Source organism: Trichosurus vulpecula, chromosome 3, assembly GCF_011100635.1.
Source record: "Trichosurus vulpecula isolate mTriVul1 chromosome 3, mTriVul1.pri, whole genome shotgun sequence".
Taxonomy (NCBI): domain Eukaryota; kingdom Metazoa; phylum Chordata; class Mammalia; order Diprotodontia; family Phalangeridae; genus Trichosurus; species Trichosurus vulpecula.
In genome coordinates, this window is record NC_050575.1 from 206344607 (window position 1) to 206362158 (window position 17552).

Sequence of the window (17552 nt, forward strand, 5' to 3'; positions counted from 1 at the left end):
CCTGAAGGGGGTGTTTATGGGAGGCTGCCCTAGTTCCCTGGCTGTCCTGGAGTTTGGGTACTTCGAGGAGAGCTCTGGAGATCTTCTTTGGTTCAAGAGACCCTGGATCTAGATGGGAACAGATCTATATCTTTATGGAAGGCAGCTTGATATGGCAAGAAAAAAAGCACTTGTCTTGGATTCAGCAGACCTGAGCACCCACCCCTTCAAGCTCCCATGCTCACTAGCCATTCATGTTTACTCATCAGTAAAATACATACTTGTACCGTCCCACAGGGATATTGTGAGGAAAACACTTTTTTGGGGGGGAGGGGGATGAAGACAATCAGAGTTAAGTGACTTGCCTAGGCTCACACATCTAGTAAGTGTCTGAGGCTGGATTTGAACTCTGGACTTCCTGAGTATAGAGCCAATGTTCTACCTACTGCACCACCTAGCTGCCCCAAGGAAAATACTTTTAAAACTTTAGAGTTCCAAGTAAATATGAATAATCATCATTACAGTGGTCCAAAATTGATCTGCCTCTAGGGGATTCTTATTCATTCAACAATCACCCCAAAATTAGCTTCACATGCACAAGACGGGGAAGATGCAACTAGGAAGCCGCTCATCTGAAAAAAGATCTAGGAGTTTTAGTAGATCACAAACTCAATGTGAATCAGAGTGATGTGGCAGCCATAAAATATTAATAATAGCTAACATTTATAGCAGACTCACTATATGCCAGGCACAATCATTATTATCTCATTTGATCCTCACAGCAGCCCTGAGAGGTAGGTGCTATCATTCTCCCCATTTTTTAGATGGGGAAACTGGTAAACCAGGGTTAAGTGATTTTCCCAGGGTCACACAACTAAGTATCTATCTAAGACTGAATTTGAACTCAGGTCTTCCTGACTCCAGGGCTGGTATTCTATCCACTGCACCACCTAGCTGCTAATTCTGTGTCAAGCTACACTAATGGGACCATAGCTCCCTTTCTACTCAGTCTGCCCTAGTCAGATCGCATATGCAAGAACGTGTAAGTTCTGCTAGCCTCTTGCACATATCCAATTCTGTGAGATGCTGGGGTACTCATTACCCAAGTCATAATCGGGATTCCAGGCCTTAATATCACTTCATGGCCCAAAGTCAGTCGTTCAGTTTCTACCAAAGCCCAATATCAGCTAACAACTGCTTTTCAAAAGGTGTATTTTGTAATCTAGATGAAGGTAATTTCCTTGATCAAAATCCTAAGGGTACATTTCGGCTTTGTTTTTTCTGCCATAAACTCCAATTCACATAGTCATCTTGTACAGTCACTTGTAGTTCCACCAGTCCACTTTGCCATAGGCCATAAATCCAGAGCCAATTGTATAGCAGCTCTAGGTTCTTCAAAAGCTTTACTCTCTTCAAGTCCCCAATCAAATTCATATTTTTTCCTGGTAACTTTATATAAGGGTTTCAAAATCTGTCCAAGATGTGGAATGTGGTGCCTCCAATATCCAAACAGTCCTATGAACTTTTGTGCCTCTTTCTTGTTGGTGGGGATAGGAAAATCTTGGATCTTTTGTTGAGCTCATGGGAGAATTTCCTGCAGTACTTTATTCCACCGTATACCCCAAAATTTCATGGTTTGAGCTGGTCCTTGAATTTTTGCAGGGTCAGTTTCCTATCCATTGCTTTTCATATGTTCAATTAAAAGTATCAAACTCTTCTCCATTTCTTTTACATTTTCTCCCTGTATCAAAATATCTATGTATACCAGGTAACTTCAATTCATCCAAATGTTCAGCCACAATCCTATGACAAATAGTTGGGCTGTGCAGATATCCTTGTGGTAAGCATGTAAAAGTATATTGTTGGCCCTGTCACATGAAAGCAAACTGGTCCCATTGTTTGGAGTCTATTGGTATTGTAAAGAAAGCATTGGCCAAATCAATAACTATGTACCAAGTTCCATCATATTTCTGGATCCTTTCTATTAAGGTAACAGTATCTGGAACAGCAGAGTACAAGGCAGGAGTCACTTTATTCAATTGTCTATAATCCACTGTCATTCTCCACATTCCATCTGACTTTCGTACTGGCCATACAGGATTATTTCATTGAGTGGTTGTAGGTGCTAACACTCCTGCTTCAACGTATTCCTTTATAGTATTGGCAATTTCATCTTGCCTACCTGGCATACGACACTGCTTCAAAGTAATTACTTTAGAAGGTTCAGGTAAAGTGATTAGGTCCATCTTTATTTTTCTCACCAAAACTATATTATTTCTCATCTTCCTTACTGCAAATTGATATCTCCCCTCAGGCAAATTCAGAGTCATGCCTTTCAATATATCTATTCCAATGATATATTCAGAAATGGGTATAATGGCTGCAGTATATTCTTTCTTAGGCAATTGTCCAATTTTCATTATCAGTTTCACTTGTTTGGCTGATATTTCAGCCCCTCCTAGTCCTGTAATTTGTTAGGGTTTCCATAAATCAAGCTGGCCTCTGCCCCAGTGTCTATCAATGCCCTAGTTACAGTATTTGATCCATTCTTCCAATATATAGTCAGATTAATATGGGGTCTGTAATCCCATCTGTGTGTTTCTTTAATCTGAGCTGGGGCTCGGCCTATTCCGTAGTCTCCTTGAAGGTGTGACTCACTTGGATACAAGGGTTCAAGATCTGTAGGATTTGTAGGGGCAGTTCTTACTTTTCTATTCCTTTTGCTATTAAGCCCCTTATTTTGGTACATTTTGTATAGCTCATTAGTTGGAATACCATCTATTCTTCTAAAATCTGCCTCTGCTTTTAACAGAGCAGTAAACATCTCTTTCTTTGTAATTCTATTCCAACATTGAATCTGTTGGCTTTGTACCCTTCTCTCCTGAGGAAATTTATTAATTCCCCAGTCTCTTAAGTCACTTAACTGTGAAATCTTATCTAGCACCTCTGAAAGAGGAATCCCTACTTCTGCAATCAGGAAAGTCAGAATCACATGTTTATAAGTAGGGGGTGCTGTCTTAACTATCAAATTCCTATGAGAGACTCCCAAGGGAGTTTCATAATAAACTTTGGCATTCCTCAACATAATAGCAGTCTTCATTACCTCCTCCTTTAACTTTCTCATACAGTACTTGACTGAATAACAGGGTCTGTCTGCAGTAGGTCACATAGTATCAGCAGGATATTCCTCTTTACAGCCTGTTGCAGCCAAAGCCAACAAATTGGTTGTTTGGTTAGTTCTTTGTGAATGATAATCCCTAAAAGCTTGCTGTGCAAAAGAGTTGGAATCTACAGACACTCCTGCGGCCCCTTCATTACTGATTCTCACCATCCAAGATATTAATGATTCTCCCATTCTCTGGGGAAACCTACTCAAGATATGTGATTTCCTGCTATATAAAATTTTCCAAAACCACCCTAAACTGAGTAGTATGATCTTGTGTTTCCTGCCTCCTCTGCTCTACGGGGTGCACTTCTCTTTGAGAAGTCTGGGATGATACTGTCTCACTCTCCCTGTGAGAAGTACTATGCAACAAAGTATCACCTTGTGCTTGAGATTCTGTCATTGTATCCTCCTGTCTAGATTCTCTACCCCTGTTACCATCCTAACCAGACTGACTGCTAAGCTCGACATCAGCTGAACGGAGGTGCACTCTTGACCTCCTTAGCTTCCTCTGCCTTCTAGCTGAATTTACAACAAGACTGTTAGCTTCCTGCTGTTCTGCCACCTGAGTTCCTCCATCTTGCTGTGGTATAGGAGAAGCACTTTGACTTGAATCATCAGACCTTTCAGCAACTGTCTGATTCCTCTCTTGTAATAGTCTGTCTTTATGTTCACATACAATATGATAGGCTATGAGTAAAATCCGGCCTTTGTCTAGAGATTGCTCTTGGGATCCCCATTCCAGGCTCAACAGTAACCTCTCTGAGACATAGCTCCAAATCTCTAGGTCCTCCACTCTGTAGCTTCTGCTTCCAGTCCTCACAGAGACCAGTGCCCTTAGACCATTCCCCTGCTAGGGAGCAATAAGTTACATCCTCCCATCTTGGGACAACCATTTCTTCTTCTAAAGCACTTCTACCTCTAAATAGAGATCTTATACCTTGGGATCCCATTCTCCTAGTTGCCAAATTATGTACCAGTAAGGCGATAAACACAACATCAACAATAATTGTGAATATGCCTATGCAGATCTGTATCACAAAGTATGAGAGACTCTCCATAAAGAAGGTAAAAGAAGTATAACATTTATTCAGACACCAGAAAACCACATCCCATAACCAAATGTTCAGTTCCTACAGCCAGTCAGCACACTTTATCATAACAGCAAGGAAATTAAAACACCATATCACAGCCTGTAACCTTGCCATCCCAAAACCTCTCTGAGCCCCTGCTGACATCTTCCCCAAAACAAACTCACAGTACAGCTAAGTCAGCCTGTTCAGTTCTAACAATCACGAAAGTGGCCATTAGCAGCCGTTAGTAGCCAAAACATCTCTCTCTCTCTCTTTCCCTCAGCATTTCCTGTGACAAAACTTCCTTTTCCTGCCAGGAAGCTCCTCCCACCACATATGTCTTAGGCTTCCTATGACATAAGCAGGTCACATGGCCTATTAATGGGTGGGAAAGATCTTCAAATCCAAATTGCTACTACATTGCCTCAGTTTTCTCATCTGTAAAATGAGATGGAAAGGGAAATGGCAAACCACTCCAGTATCTGTGCTGAGAAAACCCCAAACGGGGACTCAAAGAATTAGACATAACTGAAAATGAACAACAACACAGACCTTCAAACCTACTCTGAGGTAATTGGGTAGAGTCTCAGATAATTACTTTATCAAGCAGGTAGCCTAGCCTGGCTCAAAGTTGCTTTGTAATCACAGACTAAGCCATTCCCCTACAAATAACCTCCCAAATTCCCTCCCTCAGATACCAGACACCTGGAGAGGGAGAAACATAATTCCAAATGGATTCCCCAGCATCCTTCCTGCTGGATAAAATACCAGAGAAGCGACACAAAGACATTCCCACCTGAGGCTTTGCACGGACCCAAACAATGTAGCCAGGGATATGCTAAGCCAGCTCTTATAGGTTCTCAGAGACCATTGTTAAACTTTCAGTGTGAGCATTTACACCTCAGAAGTCAGCTAACTACAAAACTGGGTTTGATGTGTTGTTTTGTTGATTGTCAAGACTTAGTGATGTTAGTAGTGTGATTTAAACTTAAAAGTGCGACATGTCTACTTTCCCTGCCCTGAATAGCAGGGTATTAAACATTTAACAGCACACCACTAAATGCAGCTCTTCCTTTCCTGAACCCCAGAGAATTACTTAGTCCAGATTCTGCTTTCTGGAAACAACCTAAACTGCTTTAGGGCCCCACTTATCTACTGGAAATAATTTCACCTCTTTCTCACTATGTGAATGCTCTCAGTGACACCACTTTTATCCCGAAACAGAGTGACACAGAGTATATTTCACTTGGCTCCAGAGGTTTCTCTAATTAGAATTCTGTCAGAGGTCATTTAGACTGATCCCCTCTCTTACTTTGTAGGTGAGGCTATACTAAGACTCAGGAAGAGGATTGGCTTTCTAGGTTAGGTTAAGTGATCTGAGCTCTTTTTACAGTAGCAAAGAACTGTCAACTAAGGGGATGCCCATCTCCTGGCTGAACAGATTAGGGTATAGAATACAATGGAATATTACTGTGCTCTAAGAAGTCATGAAAGGAATGGGTTCAGAGAAACTTGGGCAGATTTGTATGAACTGATACAGAGTGAAGTGAGCAGAACCAGGAGGACAATTTATATAATAACAACAGTGTAAAGAGAAACAACTTTAATAACTGATCAACTCGATGACTAACCATGATGATGAATTATATTACCCATCTCCTGACAGAGAGGTGATAGACTCAGGATGCAAAATGAGGCATTCATTTTTGGACATGGTCAGTGTAGAAATTCATTTTGCTTGCCTATGCATATGTTGTTACAATAGTTTTGTTTTTCTTTTTTCCTTTTGAATTGGGTATGGAGTGGGAAGGAAAGAAAATAAATGTTTTTTAATTTAAAAGTAAAATAGTATGAATGATAAAAAATTAAATGACATGGTCATGGTCATATAGCTAGACTGGTATGAGATTTCTCATGCCTACTTCATATGATTTATGTATAATATTCTTTTGACACATTTGGGCAACTATCAATACCAGGAAAAGATGGGCTGTGGGAATATGGGAATATATGGCTGTTATACTTCTTTCTTTGTTTTTCAGGCAAATGAGCTCTCTGTAAAATTGGAACCATATATCCGGACTCAGATGAGGAATACAGATGGGGGGCCAATTGGGACCCAAATCTGGCCTTTGATCAAATATGTAGAAGTGACTCTTCCCAGGTCAGGGGTGCTTCCGGAAGGTGTGGTGCTCGTAGACATACCTGGAACAGGCGACTTTAATAGCAAAAGAGATGAAATGTGGAAAAGGGTAATTCCTCCTTATTTTTCAACTCTTTCAACCTCTTCAGCATTTCCTCCCTCAAATCTTAAAAGGTGCTTTGTTTTTTGATGATGGAATTTTAATGAGCTCATGAAATGATATTCTTCTTATTCTGGCCTTTAAGTACTAAGCCCAGTGTTGATATAGAGTTGGGAGCAGTAAGGACACATGCCAAGAATCAGAGATGGAGTGGCCCACAGTCAGTGGAGCAAGCTCTGGTAGTAGAAGGCAGAAGAGTTTAGGAGTTAGCAACAGAGTAGACAAGGAGGGAGCTGAACCCTAGGGAAAAAGGTGGATGTTACAGCAAGGGGTTGTCTGGCAAAAAAAAAAAAAAATCTAATCTTCCTTAAGTCTAGACAATTAACAAAACAAGTCAAGTCCTGTGACAATATATAGCTGATTTCCAAGGTGTAAATGCTCACATTGAAAGTTTAACAATCACCTGTTAGAGTTGGCTGCAACATACCCTTGGCCTGGACTGTCTTAATCCTGCACATGCCACTATTTAGCTGTGTGAGCTCAGGTAATACCATTGTAGTAACTGTCACAAAGCCCTTTAATGCATTACCTTACTTTGTCCTCTGTCAACAGTTAGTCAACAAGAATTTATTAAGTACCTATGATGTACCAAGCAAGAGACATCTAGATGGCTCAATGGATAGAATATTGGGCATGGAGTTAGGAAGACTTGAGTTCAAATTTGACCTCAGATACGAACTAGCTGTGTGGTCTTGGGCAAGCCACTTAACCCTGTTTATCTTAATCTACTGGAGAGAGAAGTGGCAAGCCACTCTAGTACCGTTCCCAAGAAAACCCCATATGGGGGCAGCTAGGTGACTCAGTGGATAGAGTACTAGCCTTGGAGTCAAGAGGAACTGAGTTCAAGCCTCAGACACTTACTAGATGAGTGACTCTGGGTTAGTCACCCAAACCTGATTGCTTGCCCCACCCCAGCCCCTGCTAAAAACCCCCCCAAAACAAAACCCAAAGGAGGTCACAAAGAGTCAGACATGACTGAATAACTGAACAATAACAACATGTGCTGAGCACTGTGCTAACTTCAAGACAACCCTATAAAGTAGGCAGGATATTATTAGCATGCCCATTTTACAGATGAGGAAACTGATGCCCAGAGAGATTCTGATTGACCTAAACTCATGCAGTAGTTTAATAAGTGTCAGAGCTGGGACTCAAACCCGGTTCTGATTCTAAGTCCAATGCTCATTTTACTATACCATGCTTCTTTTCTTATAGTAACCTAACATTTATGTATTTCTCTCATATTTTATAGGGATAAGAAACTCCCTCTACCAGTCCATATTAGCAATTTAATCTCAAAGAATTGCCTAGAGCACTGAGAAATTATGTGCCTGCCCAGGGGTCTCACACCTGCTGGTGTTAGAGGGGAAACTTGGCCCAGGTTTTCCTAACTTCCTAGACAGCTCTTTATGCTGAGGTGGATAGAGTGCTACCCTTGCAGTCAGGAAGACCCAGGTTCAAGTCATACCTATGACACCTTGTAATGGCAACCACACTGGCACACCCAGGATGGCTACTAGTGCAGGTTCTTTTATCTGCTTTACTAGGAAAGACAGCTGTTTCAGGGGTCAACACCACTGGATCGAGGGAGCCTTTACCTCTGAGCAGTAGGGGAGCTCTGAACATATGGCCACTCAGAGAATCACAAGATCCTTCTTATAAGCAAGCTTACAAAGCAAAAAGCTCACCTCTCAGAATATATACTCTTTCAGCTAATAGACTCAGAGCCAGAACCCTCCTGATTCAGTGCCTAATTAGAAATTAACAAGAAGTGTGTACACCTTCCTACAAGCAAGCGAGCTTCCCTTAATGGGCTCCACATGAGGCCTGTTGATGGGTGGGGAAGATTTTATTCCCCATTGACCTTACACACATATCAGCTACATGGTCATGGGGAAGTCACTTAGATTCGCAGGCATCTACTAATGCATCTGGCATTAGTAGAGAGAGCTCCCTTTGCCAATGAAACCATAGGTACAGTTCTTATCCCTAAATCTCAAACATATATGTTTATACCTACATGTGCATATATTTGGGTGTGAGGGTATATATCTGCTATGTACATGATATGTTTACATCACGTTTATATGTGACATATAAGAGTATGTGTATCTGATATATATGTGACATATATAATCTCACCTGTGTATGTGATATATATGGGTGTGTATATTTGATATTATTCAGTTTTTTTTCAGTCGTGTCTGACTCTTCATGACCCCATTTGGGATTTTCTTAGCAAAGATACTAAATGATTTGCTATTTCCTTCTCCAGCTTAGTTTATAGATAAAGAAACTGATACAAACAGGGTTAAGTGACTTGCCTAGGGTCACACAGCTAGCAAGTATCTGAGGCCAGATTTGAACTCAGGTCTTCCTGACTCCAGGCCTGGCACAATCTACTCTGCCACCTAACTGCCTTCTATTGGAGAAGGAAAGGGCAAACTACTCTGGTATCTTTGACAAGAAAACTCCAACTGGGGTCATAAAGAGGTGGACGTGACTGAACAACAGCAACAACATTCCTGAATATCTGATATATATACTCACATTTACATGTGATCCATATGGGTATATATATCTTATGTATACCTTATATATCACCTTCGTATGTGATATATAGGAGTGTATACAACTGATACGTGTGATATGTCTATATATATATATAACCTTTATCTGTGACATATATATTGATGTATATGTTTGATGTGTGATATATGTTTATACATATATATTTATATAATACATCACATACACATATATATATCAGATAGACAGTCACACTCACATATATAAACACTCAAAAGTATACACACATACACATGTGTAAGATCTGTGGATAGGGACTGGACCTGTGATTTCATTGTAATAAAGAACTTCCAGTGATTAAGCTCCCTTCACCAATGCAGATGAGCACCTACTTTGCAACTTGGAGTCTTTAACCTAGGCCTTCCTGACTCTGAGAATGACTCTCTATAATGCCTCTCAACTTAAACATCTCCACAAGACTTTGTGGTTTACCAAGCAGCATACACACAATACCTTGTTTGGTCAACAACAGCCCTGGGAAGGAGGTGGTGCAGTATAATCATGCCCACTTGTTACAGATGAGGAAACTGAAAGGTTGGGGACCTTAAGTGACTTGCCCAAGGTCAGTTAGCTTCTCTGCTCCTCAGTCTTCTTATCTTTCAAATAAGGAGGATGAACCATTTGATGTCAAATGTCCCTTCTGGCTCTCAGATTCTATGATTCTATGATTCTAGAACAATGGTTACATTGGCCATTCTGTCTCCTGACTGTGCATTTTCTCTGGGTGTCCCTTGTGCCTGGAATGCTTATCCTCCAAGTCTCCATCTCCTGGCTTTCCTGGCTTTCTTCAAGGCCTGGTTAAAATCCCACCTTCTAGAGGAAGCCTTCCCCAATACCTCTTGATTCTAGTGTCTTCCCTCTGTTGATTCTCTTCAATTTATCCTGTCTTTGGCTTGTTTGCCCATAGTCATCTGTGTTTTCTCCCCCCTTAGAATGTGAGTCTCTTGAGAGCAAGGACCATCTTTTACCTTTCTTTGTGTCCCCATCATTTAGTAGGGCACCTGACACATGGTAGGTGCTTAATAAATGTCTCTTGAGTTGCTGACTTAACAAATGGCAAGGTGGAAGAATACTAGCCTTGGAATCAGAAGATGTGGGTTTGAGTCCTGGCTCTGGCTCTTTCTAGCAAGTTATTTCAGTTCTCTGGATCTCAGTTTCTTCATCTGTGGAATGGAGATAATATTATCTATTCTTGCTACCTCTAAAGTGGTAGTGAGAAAAGCACTATAAAAATATGAGCTATTATAATTTGAAGGAAGATGAAAACCATTGTCCCAGAGCACTTATTTCCTGGAAGAAGGATTCTAGGATTTAGGCAATTTGTGGGGCTGTGGGGCCTTTATTTGTATTCAGCCCTGACTGGCTTTGGTTTAGGGTAGGGAGCTTTGACCTCTCTCTTCAAGCCAGGCTCCCTCTTAGGAAATTGAGGCCCTGCGAATCATGTTACATGACTTGCCTGAGGTCACCCAGGCAATTAAGCAGTAGAGGAGAGGTTTGAACGGTAGCCCCCTGGCTCCAGAGCCAATACTATTTTACTGCATTAGGAGCAGAGGCAGAGCTCAGGGAGTGAGGCCTAATGGCATCTCTACATGTTCAAGTCCAAGCCCTGAATAAGAATGCTTATGAGTTCCATTGAATTCAACCTCAGAAGTATTGATTAAATGCCTACCATGTTCTATCTAGGCACTCTGCTAGGCGCTGTTTGGGGATACAAAGAAAAAGTCCCTAACCTCAAGGAGCTGACATTTCACTGGAAGATGAGGGAGGGAACAAACATTTATTAAGTTCTTATTATGTGCCAGGCACTATGCTAAGTGCTTTATTTATAAATATTATCTCATCGATCTCCCCAACAACCCCGCGGGGTAAGTGCTATTATTATTTCTGATTATATATATAATAATATTATAATATAATATATAATAATATAATATTATATATAGTAAGGAAAGTGAAGCAGAAAGAAGTGACTTACCCAGAGTCACACAACTAGTAAGTGTCTGAGGATGGATTTGAACTCTGATCTTCTTGACTCCAGGCCCATCACTCCATCTGATGAACAACCTAGTTAGTTGCCTCTAGAGGGCGTAGAAAAGTAAATGCAAATTTTACACAATGTAATTTGGAGGGTGATGGTAGTTAAAGGTCATTGAATCCAAACCCTTTACTTCACAGATAAGGAATATGGGGCAGGAAGATAATTGAAGTGACTCCGCTAAAATCAGTAACAGCTTGAGGTGTTAGAACTCAGATGGCGCTTGACCTGAGCCCAGAAAGAAGCTAGGGATGCCAAGATTTGGAAGGCAGGAGAGAGAATTCTAGGGTGGGCAGAGAGGTGTGGGGGTGGGGTGGGGAGAGGAGGGGACGCCTGATTTATGCCAGTGTGGTGGTTATTTTGGCTTGGCAATACAGCCAAATGGCGCATTTACCTTACTCAGTTGGTTAGTTTTTCAGAGGCCACTAATAATAGAAAAATGAACTGGTCCAGATGGGGGAAAAAGGCCCCACCAAGGACAGTCTGAACTAACTCCCCAGTCCTGCCCACACTGCATTTGGACTGCTGCTCCCTAGCATACTTGTGGTTTGGGGATATCATCTACTTGTTGAGGTAAAAAATACTTTTCCTCTGAACAGTGTGATCTGAGACTGACATATGAGACCCACCCTCCTTGCCTCAATCATCTCTCCCTCATCATCTCCTGCTGAGTTCTGGCATTATTGCAACTAATTTCTGCTAGTTGCCCCTTATTATAAAACTACCCACGTGACTTTGGGCAAGTTCCTTAAACAGTTCTCTGGGACCCCTTGTCCTATTGTTTCTAAGCTCTTCATTGATTGTCTGGCAGAGTGATTTTAGGAAAGTCACTCCATTCTGGGCCCCAGTTTCCTCATCTTTAGGTTAGCGTCTATTTATTTTACTTGGGAATACCAGTCCAATAATGTATTTTGGACTACTTGTTGCTTTCCCACCTAAATAATTCCTCAATCCTCTCTCATGTATTGCTTAGACTAGTTGGCTACTGAGGTCCCTTCCAACTCTCAAATTCTATGATTCTGTAATCCTTCCTCCCTCCCTCTCCCACAAACACAAAGGGTGCCCAAACCCTGATGTCACCCCATAACAATGTTACTCTCTTTGCCTCTTTAGGCTTCCACTCAGAGTTTTTTCAGGAAAATTTTCAGTTGTGGCATGTGTTTAACTTGTGCCTAGGTTTCCACAAGTGTAGGTAGCAGGGTCATCACCTTCCTTATAAGCACTTAAGGCAATGAATACTTAAGAAGAATAGAACAGCTTTTATTTTATCTCACATATGATGTAAAAGACTCACAAGAACACACATACAAATGCAGAAAGCATATAAAAGGACCAGGGGTGTGCTGACCATTATTTAACAATGACTCTCCAAAAAAACAAAAAAGTATGTATGACAAATTTTTTCTTTTTTAAGTTGCATTTTATTTCTTAGAATTACACATAAAGACAATTTTTAACATTCGTTTTAAAAAATTTTGAGTTCCAATATATCTCCTTTCCTCTCTCTCCACCCCCTCCCTAAAACAGTTAGCAATTTTATACAGGTTATGTATGTGCAATCATTTAAGACCTGTTTCCATATTAGTCATGTTGTGAAAGAAGAAACAGGCCAAAAGAAAAGAATCACAAAAAAAACAACATAAAGAAAGGAAAATAGCATGCTTCAATCAGCATTCAGACTGCTTCAGTTCTTTCTCTGGAGGTGGATAGCATTTCCCATCATGAGTCCTTTGGAATTGTTTTGGAGCATTGTATTGCTGAAAAGGGCTGTCGTTCATAGCTTATCATTGTACAATGTTGCTGATACTTTATACGATGTTCTCCTGTTCTGTTCACTTCACTTTGTATCAGTTCATGTAAGCCTTTCTAGGTTTTTCTGAAATGTGCCTGCTCAGCATGACGCATTTTAAAATTTCATGTGCATTATTAACATTTTCTCTATTACTTTCTTAAGTTGAGACAGTCAACAAAATAACAAACCAAGGCCTAATCGGTAGCTTTTGCCGATTTCCCAGGTGTGAACACTCACAATAAAAATTTCACAATTGACACTCCAGTGGGTCTGACCTGGCTCCATCATCCCCCTGGTGATAGGTCTGGGTCTCAAACTAGTTTTCCGGACTCCTGGATATCACCCAAGAACTAACTCTTTGTATTTTACATTTGTTGTTCAAGTGTATGTATTGTTGGTGCTTTCCAGACCATCGATAAGTGTTCTGTGATCTGGGTGATCAGTGACATTGAGAGGATTTCTGGGGGAAAAATCCATGAAGAACTTCTTTGTGAAAGTATCAAAGCTTGCCAGCGGGGAGTCTGCCAAGATATTGCCCTGGTGGTCACAAAGTGTGATAAACTCTGTCTGCCAGAATACTTAAGGTATGACCTTGGGTTTTCCTTTGTGCTGTTCACTTAACACTTCTTTGGAGAGTCAGTGGGATAACTGGAAAGATCTCTGGCTTTGGAGTCAGAGGATTTGAATTTGAATCTTGTCTCTGCTGTTTTCTGTGTGACTTTGGGTAAGTGACTTAACTTCTCTGAGCTTTATTTTTCTCACCTATAAAATGAGGGGGAGGGAGTTCCACTAGATGATCTCCCAGGTCCCTTCCAGCTCTAAATCCTCGAATCTTTTTAGGAAAAGAACTCAAAAGATCTGGTTCTAGTTGCTGCTTTATTCCTAACTCACTTTATAACCTTGGGTAAGTTATTTAAATCCCACTGGATCTCAGTTTCCTCACCTGTAAAACGGGCAAGACTGTCCTAGGTGATCTCTGAGTCCACTTCGAGCTCTAACATCCTTCCTTTAGCGCCCCATGTAGGTTGCTTCTCCAATTTGGTGCTTAAAGATTTGCAAGTAGGGTTCTCAGTGGGGGGACTACTTGAAATTCTAGGGGTAACCATAGGTAATATGCAATCAGCCAGCAAATTCAGTTAACTCATAGCAACGGCATTCACCAAGATGGCGTAGTAAAACAAAAACAAAAACAAAAAACCTACATAGTATTCAAAACTTTCCCCCCATAAACATAGGGCACTCTCTTTCACAAATACACACAGTATCTGTGGGTGCAAGCAGAGTACAGTGGTGGTGAGGCATACTTGTGGCCAACGTAGCTCATGTCTCAGTATCACAGGGTCTTGATGTCCATTCTTTCCTCATGGAGTCCTCTCCTCAGCTCTCCACTGGACAAAGAAAAAGGTCTCAGCTGGCCTTCCAGCCTCTGCTTTTTGGCAGTTTGGGCTCTCAGTTACCAGTCTAGTTCTCTGTTGAATTCCCAGTCTTTTAAAAAAATTGAAAGCTTTTTTTTTATACCACCTGCCTTTCCCAATACAACTTTCCCCCTGCCCCTTCCAGAGAGCCCTCCTTCTTTGTAACAAAGAGTAAAAAGACAAAAGGAATGTTAAACAAAACTAAATGGCACATCACCCAGGTCCACGTGTAACATATGTTGCATGTTATGTTATAGATATGTTCCAAACCCATAGTCCCCCATCTCTGCAAATAAGTGAGGCAAGTATCTCCTCTTCTCTTCTCTTTGAGGCCAAGTTTAATCACTATATTTTAGCAGCATTAAGTTTCAATTGTTTTTTTCCATTTACATCGTCATACTCACTGTGTACAAAATTGTTTTTCTGATTCTGCTTACTTTACTTGACAGGTAAGAGGTACAGAGGATAGAGCCCTGGTCTTAGAGTTAGAAAGACCTGAGTCCAAATCTAGCCTCATACATTAACTATGTGTGTAACCCTGGGCCAGCCACTTAACCTCTGGCTGCTTCAGTTCCCTCATCTGTGAAATGGAGATAATAATAGGACCTATCTCCCATAAAATGAGGTAGTTTTTTTCATAGTATCATAGATTCATTTATTTTTATTTTCAGTTCCAAATTCTCTTCTTTCCTCTACCCTTCCCTCACCTATTGAGAAATCAAGAAATACAATGCTCAAAATGACATAAAATCCATAAAGAGCTTTGCAATCTTAAAGTGCTATATAAATGCTAGGTATGAGGATGATATCTTCCCGTCCTTCTGCATATTCATTGTTTCATCCTTTCTTATAATGCAGTGATATCCCTTCACATTCAGAAGTGTTTCCGAGTTCTTTTCCTTTGCTTATGGTAATCATCATATAAATTACTTTCAAAACTTCAATTCAAAAATTTCATTTTTCATCAATTCATATAAGTTTTCCTAAGTTTTCTTGAATTCTTCATACTCTATATTTCATATGGAATGATATACATATTATTTTCTTTTTTTTTTTGGACGAGAGAAGGCAAGGCAATTGGGGTTAAGTGACTTGCCCAAGGTCACACAGCTAGTAAGTGTCAAGCGTCTGAGCCCTGATTTGAACTCAGGTCCTCCTGACTCCAGGGCTGGTGCTCTATTCACTGTGCCACCTAGCTGCCCCTAAATATTATTTCCCAAGCAATATTTACCCGCAGTTCTTCAGGGCAGCTAGGTGGAGCAGGAGATAGAACTCTGGGCCTGGAGTCAGGAAGACCTGAGTTCAAATCCAGCCTTACAACACTAGCTGTGTGATCCTGGGCAAGTCACTTAACCCTGTTTGCCTCAGTTTCTTCATCATAAAATGAGCCGGAGAAGGAAATGGCAATCCAGTATCTTTGCCAAGAAAACCCCAAAAGGGTCACAAAGATTCAGACACGACTGAAAATGACTAAACGATGATAAGTTCAGGAACCTATAATTAGGTAACATGAACACCAGACATGTAATTGCCGTGAATGGGGATGTTATTTCTGAGAGACAGTTGCATCCCACTTCAATTTTTCCTTTATCCTTTACCCTACTGGATCCAAATTACTCCACATTCAAGATAATATTTTTCTTGAGAATGTTCCCTTCTAACCTCCAACTCCACTGTTTTTCATAATCACCCTTTCCTACATTAACATCTTTTTTTCAGCTTTCAAAGCCTCTTGTATTTTCATTAGTCATCAAGACCCTGGGTCAGTATTTTGAGAAGAAAGAGATCTTGAATAGGTACATCCAATCTAATTCAATACACATTTATTAAGTACCTACTGGGTTCCAGGCACTCTGCTAAGAGCTGGGGATACAATTAATAAAAAGGACAACCGCTGTTCTCAAGGAGCCAGAGGAGTTAGTCCTTCTTTGTTTGAGATCACAGACATAGAACTGGAAGGGAGCTTTGAGGCCATCTTATCCAACCCTTTCATTTTACGGATCAAGAAACTGAGGCCCAGAGACTTTAAGTGATGTCCCAAGATGACATAGGTAGTCACTGACTCACCTTCTCTGATTTCAAATCCAGAAGTTCTGCCAAATGATTACTTTAGTATGTACTAAAAATCATATTGTGATACTAAAAAGGTTTTTCTTTTTCTTTTCATTTTTTTCCCATTTTTTTAGGGAAAGAAAAGGGGAAAATGTGAGTATGAATTATTTCCTTTCAAATGAAACCCTTTATATAATTTGATACAATTCAATAATCATTTATTAAATGCCTACTTTGTGCCAGGCACTGTGCTAGCCTCAGGGAATAGATACAAAGATGCTTTCAAAGAATTTAGGGTCTGTTGGGAAGAAATTATTTACGTGGATAAGCAAATACAAATTATATACAGAGCTGCTTAGTGGGGTGGGGAAGGTGGGAAGAAGCACTAGCAGATGGGGGAACTGAAAGGGATTTGAGTAGGAGCTACTATGTGAACTAGCATTGAAAAGAGATTCCAAGAAGTGGAGGTGAAGAAGGACAGTATGTCAAGCATGGGACACAGGCTGTGCAAGACATGGAGGTTGCCAAATAGGAGAAGCAGCAATAATCTACATTATATATAGGTTCTAAGCAGTGGTGGGATTCAGTCAGTTTGCGTACCTAATTTTAGGTTAGGTTCCCCCAACCAGTTGTTAGCAGGGGCAAGGCCTATGCCCAGCATATCAGCAGTAGGGGCAGTGCCTCCGCTCTGTTCCATGGAGAACCAGTTGTTAATTCATTTGAATCCCACCACTGGCTTTAAGTTCAACTCTTCTACTACCTGGATGAGTGACCTTGAGTGAATTCCTTTTCCTCTCTGGGTCTTGGTTTCCTTCTCTGTCCCTTATAGCTCTAAATCCTATGATACTGTATCTTAGGGTAGAAGGAATTAATGCTCCTAAAAGAGAGAAAAAAGAGGAAGCAGCAGTAAGATTCTGTCTTCCCAGGCAGCAGTACTATTGCATGGGTATAGTGCCAGAGAGCTCAAGGCAAGGTTGGCAGGGAAGGCAGAAGACCCAGTCTGAGAGAGCCATTACTACTGAGTCCATATGCAGAGTTGTAACTAGCATTGGCCCTTTATAGTATCTCTCCTTATACCTTCAAATAGAAACAGCTGGATTTCTTAGGTTACTTGTTTACCATTTCTATATATGTCTTCTCATAGATTGTAA

The 17552-nt window shown here is 40.7% G+C and overlaps 1 protein-coding gene across 1 annotated transcript in view; it reads left to right on the forward strand.

Moving 5' to 3' along the window:
• The window catches only part of NUGGC (nuclear GTPase, germinal center associated), an 85845-nt gene that overhangs the window by 21583 nt on the left and 46710 nt on the right, over nt 1–17552 (forward strand). The window contains exons 7-9 of the mRNA XM_036752089.1: nt 6258–6467; nt 13343–13518; nt 16536–16554. Coding sequence (XP_036607984.1) covers nt 6258–6467; nt 13343–13518; nt 16536–16554 — 405 coding nt within the window. The remainder of the gene's footprint in view (nt 1–6257; nt 6468–13342; nt 13519–16535; nt 16555–17552) is intronic.